A 19,482-nucleotide genomic window follows, 5' to 3' on the forward strand; every position below is an offset into this window, starting at 1 on the left:
GTCAGTCGTGTCCAAACCACACCGTACTGTAAACTTTGCTGCATTTCTCCCATCTTTAACAGCTTGTGAGTGTCTTGCATGCCCTTTGGGACCTGGGGCAACACCTGTATGGGCAAAACGGCCCAATAGGCATGAGGTTGTTTACAGACCTCAATGCCAGGATAGCGGAAGAAACCATTTTCTTACCAGGCTGATCCAGCTTCTTGGATTCCAAATCCGGGGGAGCGGAAGGGAGGCACCATGTGAAGAGGAGGCCTGGACCACCAAGCTCCCCGGGGTGCTCTAGGAAACTAGGATAATTAGGAGCTGGTCTATGGGGGCGGCTGATTGTCCTATTTACATGAGTCCTTTGTTAAAGGGTAACATCAGTTCCTATGTGGAAACCCCTGGCTGAAGACCCTCAGTCAGGAGGTTGGTCCTGACTGGCACTGTAGGCAAATCTAGGTCCAAGACTTCAGCTGTCCTACGCACCACCATAGCATATGAAGCTCCCTCCTCCGTAGCAGGAGGTGAGAGCATGCCAGTATCTGGAGAAGTATCCACTCCACTGTCTTCTCCTAGTTCCTCATACCAGTCCATACACTCCAAACCATATTCTAAAGGGTTCTGAGACCCCTCCCATTCTTCACCTGTACCTTGCTGATCATAATAAGCCTTAAGCACTGGTCTGGCTCCTGTTGGTGCTGTCGAAGTCTGAATCGGCATCGTATGACGTCTTTACGGCTCTGGATCATCTGGAAATAAGGATGGGGCTCGCACCACCGGTGGGCGCTGGTGGAGCGGGGAGCACAGACATCGGGAACGACGCTGGACGAGGCCAACTGTGTGCACTCGGTGTCTTTCCGGATCCAGGAGTTCCCAACGCCACTGAGGCCGAAGCCGTTAGCATGGAATTCGATGGGGTCCCTGCTGACCCCGCAGGACCAGAAAACGCGCCGCTCAAGTACGAGGCAGATGGTTTCGTAAAGCTATCTGAGCTGAGCGGGGTCGCTCCGGCTCCCGGAAAAGGGGGGAGACTCGAAGTCGTCCTTGGCGCATCGGTTCTGCCACACGTGCTTGGAACGACAACGTTCCCAAGACGCCTCGCCGGTGGATGAGCGTGGCGAAGTCGAAGTCCTCTTGGACGACTTTTTTGTGCCTCTTCCCCGAGTGCCCGGAGGACCCAGAGTGCGAAGAAGAGGACTTAGGGCTCCTGGAGCTATTCCGCAACCTCCTCTTCGATCGGGATCTCCTAGGACTCACACCAACCGAAGTTGACTGCCGAGCCATCATGAGCTTTAGAGACCACTCTCTCAAAGCTTTCGGTGCCATCGGCCGGCAGTCTGAACACAACTTCAAGTTGTGGTCTCTGTCGAGGCACCAGAGACACACCTGATGGGGTCCGTCACCGACATGGCGCGATGGCATTCACCACACGGCTTGAACCCAGTCTTCCTCTATGTCATTCTTACACAGACTTCAAAAAGCTTTGACAAAAAGGTCAAAAAAGGCTTGCCAAAAAACGCAGCGGATATCTTGAATCCGGACTTCGCTTAACCAGCGTGGAAGGAAAAGAACCCACATATGCACATTGGGGTGGTGCCTTTATAGGCGACCATGACATCCTAGACGGCTCCAACGACAAAACCACACGGATCTGAATGACGCCACCAGAAAGTGCACGCAGGGAACTGCTCAGCAAAAAAAAATCCAGATTCCAAGCTGACCCCAAGAAATCTTAAGGTAAGGAATCTGCAGCTACAATTCTCTATCAGATTCATAAATTACACATAATAAAAGAAACAATGCTGCATTGCAATATTTTAACAAGATAATTGTCATCTTTAGAGCAGAGCGCCCACGAGCAAAAACAAAATAAAACATGAGTGGAAAGTGAGAAAAAAAAAAAATACACTTGACAAAATAATAGAAAGTAAGCTATAAAAAGAAAACTCTGCAATTTTCTTTGTTCTGCTGGGCACGTTTTATCCAGTCACAAACCATCTGTTTGCTAAAAAGCTATAAGCTAAAAAGAAAAAGAAAAAAATAGTACGTCAATCATGTGGAGAGCATAAATGGGCACTGATTAGATTGAATCAATCAATGCTTGGTCCCTGCCCCACAGAATGGAATGGAAATAATGCCAGTCCTGCAGTGGACAAATTACAATGCTGTAAAGAAGAGTGCCACACAAGCCAACAAATGGTGAGCAGCAAGCAGCCTCCAAGCCCTTTACCGTATACAACAGAGTCTCACAAGCAAGATGCATGCGCTAGCACATGCACTCGGAGGCTCAACCCTAAAAGGTGTGAAATAAATTGTTTAATCAGTATCAGCAGGGAAGAGAAAATATTTTAAAGAATTTGCTTTCAATTCACCAACAGGAGTAGGATGAATACATAAGGTGCATAACAGATACTTGACATACAGACTGTTTAGGAAGAACTATGGGACCTGTCTATTGAGTGTCCACGCATGTTTCTGTACCACATCCTGGAATATACCCTATCCTACATGGAGTAGTGTTTGAAGATTGTCCTTGCGCCTGATACTTATGTCAATTGAACCTTGTTGCTGACTATATGCAAATAGAATGCTTGAGGGCGTACAAGTGAAGTCTAATGCTTCAAAGGGGAAAAGCAGGTTAGTGGTGAAGGGTGTTTAGCTTCATGCTAGAGACCCAACTGTATATGAGGACATGGACAAAATCTGACCAGCGCTCTTCCATGTGTTGTTAAAGATACAGGTCTGATTAACATGACAGAAAAAAGGCACCATCACTTAAGCCTCTTATCCAGCAACCATTCCAGAGATGTAATTTGTCTCTCTAGTGAGTAGGCTAGCGGTGTTCGAGAGCAAAGTTACTGAAATGATTTGGAAATGGCTTTCATGCAGGATGCCAACGCTGCCTCATTGTACCTGAATGAGCTATAATGCATGTTAAGAAGCAGCAATCAGAGGTGTATTTTACTAGAGTACAAGGAGTAACAAGAGCTGCTTCTACATTACTTCGTGCCACTGTGGTCGTTTTGCAAACCCTATGATTTTATCAAATGAACTCTTTATGTTAGTAGATTTTTTGCTTATGTAGTAGAATACAATTGTTATGTCCACAAATCTGGATTAAATAAAGTTGGAAGTACACACCAAATTATAATTGGTCAAACTATTAGGGGCCTTATGAGTGGGAGGGAGGACATTTGCAGCTCATACGGAAACTGAAAGTGATGAGTCCACATTCTTTCTTGCTAAATGAAGCATTGGGTTATTTGCTACACATTTTAACCTGAATGGGTTTGAGCAAATGACCTAATGAGAGGCAGGGTCAAGAGGTTGTGTAATTTCTCTTGCACTATTCCAAAAATACCTACCGTCTTGCATAAACATGTCTGTCTAAACACCACTGGGATGAATGGCGTCATAATTGGCTGAACGAGCCAATCAGCCCATCATCCAGAAGTTAAAGGAGATGCACTAGACCAAAGTACTTTGAATGCATCTTCATGAGCTCAGAGGACACACTACATAGCCTATGTAATAGTAGATATTCACAGCAAACTGTAAGGTGGCTATTCCTACCAAGAAGATGAAGAGCTGGTTATTCACACCTTTAAGTTATGCAAGCCTTTCACTTTCACCGAGAGAAGGTTCACTGAAAAAAACAACCTCAGTGGTCCCATCTTTGTCTCTCTCTCTGGGATCTACTTTCCCACATGACAAGGTCCTCTGGGTCCGTCATGCAAACTAATGAGGCCGGTTAACTTGTTTTCCATCACCTACACTGTGCAGCAGTTCAACACATTCTTTTCTGGTAAGGAGATGCAATATCAGAGCTCCCCCCTAAGCTTCCGTATTAACCTATTAACCAAAGGTTCTTTATTCATACCAATTAAGCTATAGCTTGCCAGCTGAGCAGTTTAACACAACAGAGCAAGAAAAAACTAAGGCTATAAAACAAACCAAAAAAAATAATTGAAGCCAAATGTTTGCTAGAAATTTGAAACATGAAACAATCAAAGCACCATACGAAGATCCCACCCTCACAAGAGTACGTTACCAGCATTAAACAGGTACTCCCAGAACTCAGTTACCTAGCTCCTCCACAAACTTTTTCATGTGCAAGTTAAGAGGATGTATCACCGCTCCACCAGCCTCGTACTCGTTCCCCTCAATCTCCACTGTGGCCAGCCGGCCACCGACATCACCCTTCTCGAAAACGTCGATGGGCACATTGTTGCCAAATTTCTGACGAACAAAATAGGCTGCTGAAGTGCCACCAATCCCAGCTCCAATAATTGCTAAACAGAAAGAAAAAAGAACAAATGTAAAGCACCAAAGCATGTTTTCTTTATATCAAAACTCATTTTTTTCCACATCTCGAGGCCCTGGGTAAACTCGCATAGCTTTGTAGGATAGTATCTAGGGTCTTATGAGTGCATGGACCCAAAGCTTCCTTAGGATTCCGACCCCAAATGTGCCAAATGCCAACGCTTCCGAATACCAAGACTGTTTCTTTCTTTCACTATTCTACATCTTCCTGTCTTAATCTCATTCTCGTAGATTTTTACATCTGCACATTTTCTGTTGTTTTCTATCTTTTTCTTCTTCCTCCTTTCTCATCGTTCAGCCTCTCGCTCTTGAATCGGATCAAAATATGATTGATAACAATAAGCCCCAATCATTATGAATAAGTGTCCTTCTACAATCTGCAAGCACTGGTACAAATTAAGCAGGTTCCTTCTAAGCACCATAATAGTTTGATCTTATTTAGAAGACGAGGGAGGTTAAATGGTTGTAGTAAGAAACTCTAAAAATTCAGTAATACCCAAACTGGCTGTACAAAATTCAAATAGGCCATCTCAGTTCACCGGCATTTACAACTTTATAGATCTGGCACAATCAATCTACAGCAGATACAATGTATAGTATTCTCATGCAAAACTTAGATCGTGTTTTCTCTAGCCAAAGCTACTTTTCAGAGCCTTTTTACACACTCTTGTTTGAAAAAGATTTCCAACGTACTAGTTAAGTTAATAAACTTGCTGAAGTTTAAAAATAAAAAAAACACAAAGTGTAAGGAATGCTGTTGCATTAATTCACACACAATGTACCATCACATTGCTACAGAACATATTCATAGTCCAATAGTTTTAGTTCAAAGATTTTATTTTTGCAGAAATACATCCATCATCCACATATAAACAACCATAATTAGGTCAGTATGTTCAAAGAAATCTAAATACCAAGGGTCCTATGTAGGGTCCATGAGAAGCTCAACAGTACATGCTTATGAAAGTGGCATACTTAAGTAAGTGAAAAACATATGGGATTTGCAGAATATTAGGGGAAACTACATCAAAAAGAATATTGTGGTGCAACTGTCGAAGTAGAAAAGACAAAAGTGGAAAATCTGAAATGGTGGCAAGCCAACAGGCAAAAATCGCTTACTACTAACATTGGTTTCAACAGAATGCAAAAGAGGAAAGAGCAGATCTCACTTTTTAATAGTAGGAGGGAGAGGTTTGGACCCCACTTCTAGGAATGAAAATCCAGATCTGCAGGTTGACTCTCTACATTTTACATTATCAAACAGACAGCACCTAGAACCACTAACACAGGGGTTTCCCAAACTGTGTATTTTACACATAAAACTATACTGTACACAAATGAACCACTTTTCTTTCCCAAACTTCAAAGTCAGAGAAGTTATGTGACAATCCTACTGAGTAGCCATGTGAAAGGAGAGGCTGTAGAATGTTTTTTTCTAGCCACAACAAAAAAATTAACTATGCTGATGTTGCAGGATATATTAGTATTAATGTAAAGGAGGAACATTTTTTGTACTTCTGAAGTGTGGTGGAAACAAATATTTGAATACGACTGAAACATCAATACAGTTGGTGATGACGTGCACACTGATGTTTGTGCGCAGGAAAACAGTGTTTCAGTAAAAATGTGATTGTCATTTCAATTAAAAATGTGTTCTATGCAATGACAGTGCACTACCACACCATGCATACTTCACACTACCCCAATCCACTTTATGCTCTTCCACTCTAGGCCACGCCATTCTACGAAATGTAAACCCATTCTATGCCACTCACTCCACAACACAGCAAGGCACTCCAACTCTGGCCCACCCAAATCTATTGCAACCCAATCTACCCCAATCCAACCCACTCCACTCCAATTTACCTTGCTCCACTCCAATCTACCCCAGTTCAATTTTACCCACTACATAACCTACCCCACTCAACCCAGTTCCACTCAATTCCGCTCCAATCTATCCCAATCCAATGAACCCCAATCTACCCTCTCCAATGTACCCCAATCTTCCCTGCTCCAATGTACTCAGATATACCCTGTTCCAGCCTACCCCACTCCAATTTCCACCACAATCTATCCCACTCTAATCTACAACAATCCACCCAATCTACCACACTCCATCCAAACCCCACTCCATCCACCAAACACCACTCTACCCAAATCGACCCCACTCCACTTCTCTCCAATCTACCCCACTCAACCCCAATCTATCCTACTTCAATCTACCCCTCCCGAATTTACCCGTCAATCTACCCCATCTATTCCACTCTACTTTACCCCACTGTACCCCCACTCCACCCCATCCCAAACTACCTGACTCCATTCCACTCCAATCTACCCCATTCCACGCCAATCTAACCCACTCCTAACCACCACACTCCAGTCCACCCCACTCCAAACTATTCCACTCCAATGTATCACACTCCCTTCCACCATCTACCACACTCCATTCCACCCTACCCCAATCTACCACACTCCATTCCACCCTACCCCAATCTACCACACTCCATTCCACCCTACCCCAATCTACCACACTCCATTCCACCCTACCCCAATCTACCACACTCCATTCCACCCTACCACATTCCTCTTCACTCAAATCTGTCACCACTACAGTACAATCTAAACTACTCCAACCAATTCCTATCTACCCATCCCAGTGTACCCCGCTCCACGCAACCGCAATCTACCTTGCTCCAGGGAACCCCCAATCTACCCGCTCCACACAACCCCAATCTACCCCGCTCCACACAACCCCAATCTACCCCGCTCCACACAACCCCAATCTACCCCGCTCCACACAACCCCAATCTACCCCGCTCCACACAACCCCAATCTACCCCGCTCCACTCTACTCCATCCCACTCTAGCCCACTCTAGCCCAATGTACCCCCACTCAATCCACCCCAATATATCCCACTCTACCCCACTCATCCCCACCCCAATTTAGTCTACCCCACTCCAATCTACTCCACTCCCCAACTGCCCCACTCCAGGCAAATCTGCCTCACTCCACCCCAATTCAACCTACCCCACCCCACCCCACCCAAATTCAATCTTCCCCACTGCAATCTACCATGTCAATCTACTCAATCCACACCCACTCAATTCTACCCCACTCTAACCAATCCACACCCACTCAATTCTACCCCACTCTACATTACCACAATCTACCCCACTCGACCCCACCCCCCTAACTTTTAGCCATGATGACCAGCAGCCACACTGGTGTACATGACTAAAGCACATTATTGCCAGATGCAATAGCTCTTGCAAAGGTGAGGCCTATTGGCTTTGTCAATGCTTGTTTAACATGGAGATTGGTGTTTACAAATTTCTCACTTTATAGTTAGAAAAAGAAAAGTGAATTATGTGACAATCATGATGGGGTACTGAGAGTGTGAAAGGAAAGGCTGAAGGGTGTAATTTTATGTAACACATAAAACAATGTAAATACTTATAAAGAACTGTACATATTGAGCACTTAGGATAACAAACATTTAACATTTATTGTAATTCTGAAGTACGATGGAAGCAAAGATTTTAATAGGATCAGAACAAATTAAGACATTTCTTGGTAATGCACAAAAAATAAATATTCACTGAAACCCAATTTCCACCCGTTATCATTTGAATGTCGGTGCAAATTAAGGGGCCATTTGAACGGAAAATGTGCTGTGTGTAAATTATGTTGTGCTGCCATAGGATGGAGTAGTTACGTAAACAATTGTCTGAATCGTGTCCATTAAAGCTAGGTGGGTTGGGAAAGTTTGTAGTTTCAAAAAGTTGGTTGTGGTTCTAAAAAGGTTAGGCAGCACTGCTAGCATATATACCTGCTCATAGGTCCAATAGTTATAGAACCAGGAATGAAGGGATACGGATGCTTAAGAGGCAGTCACTCACTGGTACTCATTTTATTGACCTCAAAGGGATGAAAGGCTGAGTGAATCTGCCAGGATTTTACCAAACAGGTTTCTGAATTGAATCCTTTAGTCCACTGAGTCAGCAGACCTGGTCTGTTCAGTTACTGCAACAAAGTCAAACACTTCACATCCAGACCACACATATCCATAACAGTCCCATAGTCATTTAACTACAACACCTTTTCTAACCCCAAAAAACAAATATGCCACCTACACATGTAGTCTAGCAAGCCTGCACACATCAACAATACTCTGTACATTCTCACCAACAGATTAAAACCTCAACACTATCTTGACCTTCACCACCATCAACAGCAAATCTTCAACTCTGGGCCCCATCATGAGTTCCACCACAAGACTATTAACTAGGAACATAGGAAAAGCAAGTAATTTCTATTTGCGTAATTACGTGAAATTATGTAAACATTTTTTTTTTTTTAAAACAGCATTTGGTGCCATATTTTAGAGCAAAATGCGTCCTAGAGTCTCTTTTAGACTCAAGGATGTATTTGGCACTGAAAACATTAGATCATGTAACACAAGCGCTGCAAAAAGCAGTTGCTCGCGTTAAGCTTGTTTGCATAGTTCCCACGCAAGCTACATTTTAGCCGTAAATGGCATACAATTAACCGGTCGCCGTGCAATCACGTAATTTTTTATGTACGCCAGATTATCCAGCATAATAATTTTTGGCTGGAGCTCCAATGAATATAGAAGACCTAGAATGCTCTACAACCAAGTCAAGGGGGGCCCAACATACCAGTAAGGGACACCAAGCCATAAAGTCATACACGAGACTCCGCACTCGCACTCCCATGGTTAGTGGCAAGTCGTAAAAACAGGAGACATCAATGAGGATAAAACACAACCAGCATAAGGGAAAGAGGGTACATTGAAAAGTAGACAAAGGAAACTCGGTCTCCATAGAAGTGTAAGACAAGGAGCTCAGGTATGCGCAGTTCACATGGGTAAACTATCGCTATTGTTAAAGTATTTTGGATATAAGGGTAAAGACATCCAGATGCGAGTTGTGGTGGAAGGTTTAGAGACCAAACCCCATCAGCCTCCATTAGTGGAAAACGTACACCTGGATTTCTAATAGAATTTGACTGTGACAAAAGACTGCACTTTAAGTTGTGCTACATAAAAAGTATTTATTTTTTAAAGAAATTATGTAGTAGGTCAGGGTCGTAGGTTCTTTATTCACATGCGTCTTCAAGTGGCATACATTATACATCCACAGGTAAGTGAAGTACAGAGGAATATTAATTGTGAAAAATTAATTCAACATACAGGGGGCGTGGTCTGGCCACGCGCAGAAATTGGCGCCTAACCCTGGAGCTCCAAGAGGCAGCGGGCACTGGACGAGGGGGCACACAGAGGGCCACGTGGCTCCTTAGTTGTGCCTCAGAGGACTCTCGGAGTGCTGCACCCTGACCGGGTAAGCAAGCGGCTTAGACGGCATTGACCTGCCACCACTGCCACTGCCAGCAAAATGCCTCTAATGAGGGTCCCTCCCTCCATCAGTCACCCGGAGGCCCTTCCTACCTACACTCCATTTCCACCAACAGAGCTCCATCTGCAGCAGTCTGTTTTGGCCTGCACCACACAGGGAGGATTTGGCCGCAACAGGGGAACGATGGGAAGGCGTGAAGTTGCTATGGCCCCCCACGTCTGTGAAGGTGACTTGTTAGTGCTGTTCCAGGGATACCCTCCCTCTCCCCCCCGGCTCTGGCTGGCCCCACTTGACAATATTGATCACCACAGGATTGCCCTCAAATAAGGGAGCTATCGTAAGGCATCCCTCCTGGAGCCCCCACCGCCAGCACGCCTATTGGACCCGACCCCCCGCTCCCTCAACACGATCATCCCCTTCCCAACCAACCTTGAAACTAAGGACAGTGAACTGTCCTACTGCAACGTGCCTCGCCCCGCCTCATTGGGAGTAGCCTTCAGTGTTCTTCTCTTGCCCACCCTTTTGAGGTCGCACACTCATTATCTACACTACGTGAGCCATTGCACCAAATAACTATCACAAGAACCCTGGGCCTAGCGTTCACTCAGAGGTAATTCATCATACACAAACTGAAAGAACAGGTGAAAACATGGAATTAATGCTGATCATACTAAAAATTGAATTTTTACCTCCATCCAATTAAAAGCTAGCACTTATTAAATGTAATAAGGTAACCAAATGTTACCCTATGGGAGAGGGATCCTTATAATCAGAAAAACCTAACTGAGGAGTTTTTGTTTTACTGCCAGGACATGTCAAACTTAAAAAGACGTCTTTTGAATATGCACTCTGCCTTGTGGGATGTTTATGGTTTACGTTAGGGGTGGCTTATTTGTATTAAGAAGGAAGGTTTAGGCCTGGCAAAAGGTTTATTTTGCCACGACAAATTTGCAGTTTAAAAATGCATTACGGGCTGCTATGGCAGGCCTGAGACATGTTTTAAAAGGCTACTTTTAGTGGGTGCCTACTCGTAGCAATTTCCAGGCTCTGGGTGACCATGGTACCATGTACAAGGGACTCATAAGTAAATTAAATGCATCAATCAGCTGTAAGCTAACTGTACCATGTTTTAGGGGGGAAGGCGCAAGCACTTTAGCACTGGTTAGCAGTGGTAAAGTGCACACAGTCCTAACAGCAAACAAAAATGGGTTTACAAAACAGGAAGGGTGAAGACAAATGGTTTGGGGGTGACCCTGCAGAGAGGGTCAAGTCCAACACTAAAGTTTCATATAAGCAAACCGGCCTGTCCCCTATAATCAGGCTTACCACCATAACCAACTCAGACCTTCTGTATAGGTTCACATGCCTTCCCACAAGGCAACCATCAGGTACACCATAATTAAATCACAAATATGTACATTTTAACAGTTGGCAAAACAATATACATACCTTCTGTATAGGGCCTAAAAGAATCATGAGAGTAAACCCCCCAGGGTTAGTCAGAGTGGGTAGCCAATGCCAAAATCCTTGCCTGCTACCAGTAATCTCCAAAATGACATGCAACAAAATAATTGTCTGTATCCTGCAATACAATTTAATAACTAACTGTTAAAGGCTTCTTGGCTTTAGCATACACTTTACAATTAATAGGCTAGACCACCTGCTTTTATCCTAATAAGGAGACAAGACCTACGGCATTGGACATAACGTTTCCAGTCCACAAAACAGGCATAGAATTTATTACCATAACCAAATTTGGCCTACAGTTTTGAGAGTGAGCTCTTTCCACAAGGCCACCAACATACATACAGTCATAAAATTGTAAAAATATACAAAATTACAGCTGGCTAAGAAAAATACTATCTCTCCTAAAACAGCCTAACAAGGATTCTCACAGATCACACCTATTTCCACAATGTCTCACAGTGGGTGACCTACACCATAACCATTGCCTACTATGGTAATCTGCGAGCTTCCAAGCAACAAAATACCTATCTGTAGGTTTTATCATACAGTAATAATAATCCACATTTCAATGCCTATCGACTTCAGCATATGCTTTTCAGAATACATCTGTCGGGTCAAGGGCTTTGATCATAACATTTCTCAAGCCTAGAGCCATTATCATGGGTTTGTCACCATAACCATTCTCATTCCTGCTGTATATGAAGTATAAACGTAGGCACAAGGCAAAAAGTGCAATACAACAGTCTTTTAGTGGAAGACAACAAATTTGCCCCAAACAAATACTGTACTCGTGGGAAGCAATAAATGGTTGGAGCGAGAACCCCCTCTCCCCTGCAGCACTTTAGACTTTCTAAGCTCTTTTTTAGTTGATCACCTAAGGTCAGCAACATTTGCACTGTCAAGCTAGACTTAAAGCTACATGTAGATTGGTGTAGCCATGGTCTCTCAAACACAAAATGTCACTCTGAAGTCTAAACCCAATGACTTCCCTGCCTGTATCCGTGTTGCTGCCAGAGAAAAAACAAACACTGTAAATTACCTAGTTATGTAAGGCATTTAAATAGCATTACAATATCATGTGTGTGTCTCTGAAAGTTCAAGCTCAGACATATTGCTGCTGGTTCAGGAAGCTAGATAAATAAACAAAATGATCAGAGATGCATGGAAGGCACACTTCTTCTGCTGAGTCAACACATGTAGTCCTGGTTTCCAACAGATAGGTGAAGCCAAATCCCTTCTCCTGCAAGTGCTTCTTTAAGTTAATCACATAATGTCTGGAGAACATTGAGATGTCAAGCCAGACCTAAAAAATGGCTGAACAGTGAATCTGTATAAATCAATTACGAAGCTCAATATAAATACCAGCCACTAACCAGTTGTAGGAAAGTGCCCTTGCTGGCATGGTCACATCCCCACTATTTTTTGCCGGATATTGATGCCAACTTGACAGTGTGTGCTGTGATCCTGCTAACCAGGCTCCATCACTCTATGCTTCCCAAAAACTGTACCACTGTTCCCACAATTGGCACACCCATAGCACACAGTTAAGTCCCTTGTAAAAGGTACCCATGGTATCAAGGGCCCCGTGGCCAGGGAAGGTCCCCAAGGGCTGCAGCATGTATTCTGCCACCCTGGGGGGCCCCTCACCAAACACATGCCCACTGCCATTACATCTTGTGTGTGCTGGTGGGGACAGAGTCAAAGTTGACACAGTACCCCTCTCAGGGTGCCATGCCCACAAACCCACTGCCTGTGGCATAGGTAAGTCACACCTCTAGCCGGACTTAGCCCTAAAACAGGGTGCACTATACCACTAGTGAGGGCATAGCTGCATGAGCAACATACCCCCACAGTGTCTAAGTCCATTCTTAGACATTGTAAGTGCAGTGTGGCCCTATTGAGTATATTGGTCTTGGAGTTTGTCATTACGAACACCACAGCTACATAACGGCTTCACTGAATACTGGGAAGCTTAGTATCAAACTTCTCAGCACAATAATCCCACACTGATGCCAGTGTTGGATTTATTGAAAAATGCACCCAGAGGGCATCGTAGAGAAGCCTGTGTACGTTAGCCAAACTGCGTGTGCAGGACTGACCAGTCTGTGCCAGCCTGCCACTTTCAGACGAGTTTCTGACCACATTGGGTGAGAGCCTTTGTGCTCCCTGTGGCCAGAAAGAAAGCCTGCACTGGGTGGAGGTGCGATACACCTCCCCCTGCAGGGACTGTAACACCTGGCAGCGAGCCACAAAGGCTCAGGTCTCTTGTTGCAATGCCCCAGGGCACTCCAGCTAATGGAGATGCCCACGCCCCACTTTTGGTATCAAATCCGGTGGGAAAATTAGGGAAAACAAGTGACCACCCCAGCTGGGACCACCCCCAAGGTGTCCAGAGCTGAAATGACCTCCTCCTTGCAAAATCCTCCATCTTGATTTGTAGGACAGGGACCAACAGGGTTAGGTCTGTATCCACCTCCCCAAAGGGAGAAGACACAGGAAGGGTGTAGCCACCCTCAGGGACAGTAGCCATTGGCTACTTACCTCAGAACCTGTAACCCCTTACATCCAGGATTCAAGGGCTCCCCTGAACCTAGCTTGTCAGATTCCTGGTGACCTCACAAGAAAAAGGACTGCGAAGCTGACCCCCAGCAGAGAGGACTGAAGACGCAAACTGACTTGGCCCCAGCCCCACCGGCCGGTCTCCAGCTTCTAAAGCCCTACTAAAAGAAGGGGATTAATCCTGCAGGACCAGCGACCTTTGAAAAGCCTCAGGAGTACTGCCTGCACCCCAGAGGACCAAGATCTCCAGTGGACAGCGGCCCTATTCAAGAAGAAACTCCATCCAAGGACTCCAGAGTCTTCCTGATCTGCGAGTCCTATCCACTCTGCACACGATACCCATGGCCCGTATCCGGGTGGCCCAACCGACGAGTGCTGGTCCCCAGGCCATTCTGAGCCTGGGTTGACCCCTCTATCCACCACAATGACACCTACTGCCTGAATCCAGAGGACCCCCCCTGATCGCAACAGAAGCGGACGAAGATTCCCAATGCCAAAAGGTACCCGCTGGCCTTGGGGAATCCAACCTTTGGTGCAGCCACGTCCAGCAGGCGGACCCCCTCCTGGTCCAGCCTTTGGTTTCCTGAAACCGATCCTCTGGACTTCACCTGCAGCATCTTTGTGACACCCGTGGCCCTCCTACAGTAAAGCATTGGGAGCCCAATGCTGTGTTTGCACCCTGCACTTGACCGTCCCCGCGCCAAGGGTGTGTGTTTGGTGTTGACCTGTGACCCCCCCGCTCCTCTAAACCCCCCAGGTCTGCCATCCAAACATGAGTAATTACCTGCAAGTAGTCCTAATTCCAAGTGCCCCAAGTCCACATGTGAGCCCATGTTAAATCAACCTCAACTTTGACCTCTGCACCCGGCCAGCCCTGTGTTGCTGGTGATGGGTGTTTGGGTTTAACTTGAACCCCAACCTGTGGGCATCCTAACCCCTGAAGACTAGGAACTAAAAGTCTCGTACTTACCTTGAAACTTTGCTTACTTTTCTTCCTCCCCAGAACTGTTTCTGAAAATTGCACTGTCAACTTCTGAAACAGGTATTGCTATTTATTCAAAAAAACGTATAACTTGTCAAACAGAAACAAAGTGGTGTTGATACATATGTTGGATACTTTTGCAAATATACTTACTTACAACTTGAATCTTGTGGTTCTAAAAATAAAGTAACATATTTTTGCTGTATAAAAACCATTGGCCTGAAGTTAGCCATTGAATGTGTGCTTCTTTTATTGCCTGCGTGTGTGCAGCAAATGCTTTGCGCTACCTTCAGATAAAGCTAACTGCTCGACCACACTAGCCCAAGAGAAAGCATTAGAATGATCTGCTTTAGCCTCCGGGGAACCCCTAGACTCTTTGCACACTATATCTCATTTTGATATAGTATATACAGAGCCAGCTTCCTACACCAGTGCTCAATGCAATGTGTGCATTCTATGAATAAGGATCTAAAATGCTCTTTTCAGGGGCTCCTCTAGTAATGAAGCAAATTAAAGATATCAGCCTCTTCGGAGGCCAATATTTACTAAATAAATTATACATTAAAGCCATTGAAACAGAGCAGTTAACAGGCAGAGCAATTAGTCAAAAGAAGATACACAGGTTGAGTGAAGAATTTTAAAGTCAAGGATTCAATGTCAATAGTGAGTCCTTCTGCATCTTACGTCAGATCATTATCGGATTGACCCTAATTAGGGTACAGCATTCTACCCATAGGACCATCTTGAAAAAAATATTTTGTGATAGAAAGTAAGATGAGGTAGTATCCTGTTTAACATGACCAATTTTCTCCAGGTAATTACAGCCACAGTTTCTAGTCCTATACTTATGTGTGACAGCCTAAAGCATTCTGCGTATTGGTTTGTGCTTTCACTGAACTAATTATACTAACACACTGATCTGTAGGTCAAAAGTTTGACTTACTAGTGTCCGTAATGACCTCGGGTGAAGTGGTTCTTCAACAATAAGACGTTATTTTGGGGGGTTTGTTTTTTTAGAAGTAATCTAAACAATTGTAACTATAAACCGGATAGCTACCCCAATATTTTCTAATGATAGTAGCTGTGGCGAGCCTGTGGGCAACAATATAAAAACTCCAAAGTTTCTTACATTTCTGTTTAAGTCACACTGAACTCCCATGTAAAGGGAAAACGAGCCAACATCTTGACACATTAATATATGCTTTGGGCTACCAGTCGTCAATTGCAACACAAATTAAATTCTGTTTTTAAAGGGTAGGCAAATCCATGGTCTGTATCCAACGTATGTGATGCATTTAGGTCCTTTGAATGAGGAACACTAAAAGTATGCTCGTTTTATATTGTCTTTTGATGTGACGTGCCTGTATGTTAAAGCATAACATTTAGTATATGACACATTGATATTTCACAAATAAGACTCGCTATGTTCCAGGTATATAAATATGAATACATCTATCCACCAAACCATGAACAGGCACATATTCAAACAATGACAAAAACGTGCCCAGATCAATAAACAATTCTCACTTGCGAGATTTTACATGGAGACTTTTTAAACGAAAAGGGAGTTATTGAAGTCTGAACTAATATACATACATGCACATTCTAGAGTGTCACTGTACTCTATAAGTTGCTGTGAGCTCTGCAGAGAGCGCCCTCCTATCCAGTTCCTCCTCTTCTGGTGTTACTTTAAAGTCTGCAGAATGGTCCCTGATGTTTCCCTGTATCTGTATTAAGCTCTGAAGGACGCTGCCTCTTATCTGCCTCTAAGGCAGGGGTCTTCAAACTGGGGGGTGGGTCCCCCTTGGGGTGCCCTCAAGGGAACCTAGAGTGTGGCGCCAGGTTCTGGCCAAAAGAAGCATTATGCAGATAACAGTGCTTTGTTTTAAGCAGAAAAACAGGTTTTGCACTTTTAAAAAGGCAACAGAACTTAACTGCAATGTGTACGTAAGTCTAGACATCTTTAAACATTGACAACTTAATAGAATAATTGTGAAACATTCTGAGTGGGGGGGGACAGATGATAATTTTTTCCCCACTGGCGGTGCGGCAATAAAAGTTAATAAACCACTGCTCCAGGAAATATTACTGTAAAAACTACATGGACGTTTTTTCTAACCCCTGTCTTGTTGCCAGCTCGAAAAAAAACCTTTTCAGTATAAGACACCAAAACCACCGACTTTCTCAATGCTGGTCTGACTTGTGCTACTGCACACTCTGCAGGGGTACCCACTCTCATATCATGCCTGTCTGTGTGAACTGGGCTACTTACAGTCACTCTTACATTCCCTGCATAACTTCTGCAGCTATAAAAAATCTCCTTTTCTTATGGCAAAATTCAGATTTTAAATGTAATTATGTAAGAAAATGTGAGTTCAGGCTTACCCCTTCTGCCTCCCACGTTTTCCGTACGTACCCAGAGCATTAAACTAGTATGGGCGGTGTCAGACCCCTTTCTAGAAGTCATGGGGAAAGCAGAAACTATTGGGGCTCGAGATGTGTGCCTTTGATGTCCCAGGATTCCTTCTGACACGGCTCTGCAAACTGGGCAAAGTACAAACCTTTCAGGGCTTCACTCTCAGTAGTAGTGATGGCAAGTATGCACAAGATTGTCAGAGATCGTGTTGGAGGTGCATCCAACTCCAAACTCAACATCACCCACCAGCTCAGTTACCAAGAGTCTAACTCAGTGCTTACCATTCTAAAAAAAGAAAGTTATTATATACACTCAAAAACGAGATACTTCACATAAAGGAACTAATCGATTGACATGGGGCCACTGTACTCAGGATTTACGGTTCGCCTTCCTCACTACCTTCCATTTAGCACAGTGTAGGAATAGTATGGCGGGTTTCAGGCACAGGTGCACTGCTACCCCTCTGGCTATTAAAGTTTGTGTGCTCAGTTTTATAAATTATAGTCCCAATGTCAATATCACTAATGTGAGTGTTTAATCCTATGCCAGGAACGGTCAGGACCACAGCTCACCTCGTCTCTCCTCCCTCTTCCAGGCAAGTGAATGCAACAACAATCCAGCTCCTGTCTTGGATGCAGCAGCTCCTGAGTTGCTATCAAAGGACTCACTGTCAGCAGTTTCTGCCATTGTCGACAAGGCAGGTTCAGAAGTCACAAGGCAGCCATTAAACTTCTCAGGCTGCAGGGTGGCTCCTGCTCCACTTTCTATGGTGAGAAGGTGGTGTGGTCCGCTTTGGAGTTCAGTGTTCACAACAGCGCATTCTACTTGGGTAAAATTCAGGACAGTGCCATGAAACTGAACACATTCATGGTACACTCTGCTCGGGCACATTTTTACAGTGCCATGATACTATCACTTAAGAATCACAGCAGCACAGTTAGCTTCAAGTACAATTCAGGAAAGTTCCATATTAGAGTCACTTCTGGCAAGAGAGACAAAAGCAACGGTTCAGAAGCACATCTGTCACTCCCTCTCAAATTTATTTTCGGTGGACAGCACCACAGCTCTGGGAACAGCTATTTCTAGCTCACCCTGGTAGTCACCACCTGCCACAGGGTTGGTTCACGTATTCTTTCTTCTCAGGCAGGTCTGCAACCAGTCACTTTAGGACAGGGAGATGACTTTTCATTCAAGGTCAGAATCCAGGTGGTGTCTTCTCACCTCTAGGAGGCTTGCTGTTAGGCAGACACCAACTGTACAGCAGTTCTCTGTGTACTGTCCAACAGCACCCCCTTCTTTGGTTAAAGATAAACTAGAATAATTCTGTCTACAGTTCCCACCTTTATACAGATAAACCAGATGAGAGATATGCACTTTGTCGGTTTGGATTGTTTCTACCTTCAAATAGCCTTTCGAGGCTCACTAAAAGACTCAGCCTTTGTATAGAACGATGCTTCTCACAGAGGGTCGTCTCCAGGTTGGAGTACTCACAACATAAGCAGAAAGAGTTTTGAGCTTTTTAAACATGGCTATGAGCAGATACACTTATCAGTAATCAGAAAGTGAGAAAAGGCTGGCCACAAATAAAAAACTCTTCACAATCTGAACAATCGATACTCCAGTTTCACCTTTCTTCCCTACAATGTACTAAATGGCAGAGCTCAGAATGACTACTCCTTGCAGCAAAATACCCTAATCGAATGTCTAAAATAAAACTCTTCAGCTTCAGAAATGCCAGCAATACACTTTTACTGTCTGGGAAAACAACCTCATCTCCATTTTGTGTGCGCACATGAACAGTCCAGAGGCTCCCAAAAAGGAACCCACAGAACTCCAAAACTTCAAGTTCACCCATACACAAGATGTAAATACATACAAATATGCATGGGAATGCTAGCAAAGGACCTAGTTAATATGCAGTAATAGAATTTTACATGAGTGGAACAGTAGACATCCACGCCTGTGACAGATTAAACGATCTGGTCACAACTACAGATTCACAAAAACAATACTCTACATAGTAAACCCATGATGGGCAAAGGGGAAACATCCTGAACAACGATGTCTAAACCACTACTGCTAAAAAACTAAAAAGTCTCTACAACAAAGTACTGAACAACTACTGTCTAAACAACGATGTTGCCTCAATAATGATTGCATGAACAACAAATTTTAAGATAAGTTTTTCTTTATGGTTTATTAGTTGTTTAGAATATTATTATTTTTTCGAGGAACGGTGCAACATATTTTAGCACCAAAAGGCTGCACAATATCCAAGAGATCGTGGAAGGTAGATAATGTGCACAATTCAAAAATAATTCATGTAAAAAATCGTCAGCTCCATTTATTAGGCAAGTTCATGCAGGCAAACAAA

At 44.0% G+C, this 19,482-nt stretch overlaps 1 protein-coding gene across 1 annotated transcript in view; it reads right to left on the reverse strand.

Moving 5' to 3' along the window:
* Positions 1–19,482, reverse strand: part of PCYOX1 (prenylcysteine oxidase 1) — a 172,730-nt gene that overhangs the window by 118,196 nt on the left and 35,052 nt on the right. Inside the window, exon 2 of the mRNA XM_069214208.1 lies at positions 4,071–4,277. Coding sequence (XP_069070309.1) covers positions 4,071–4,277 — 207 coding nt within the window. The remainder of the gene's footprint in view (positions 1–4,070; positions 4,278–19,482) is intronic.

Source organism: Pleurodeles waltl, chromosome 11 (assembly GCF_031143425.1).
Source record: "Pleurodeles waltl isolate 20211129_DDA chromosome 11, aPleWal1.hap1.20221129, whole genome shotgun sequence".
NCBI classification, from domain to species: Eukaryota; Metazoa; Chordata; class Amphibia; order Caudata; family Salamandridae; genus Pleurodeles; species Pleurodeles waltl.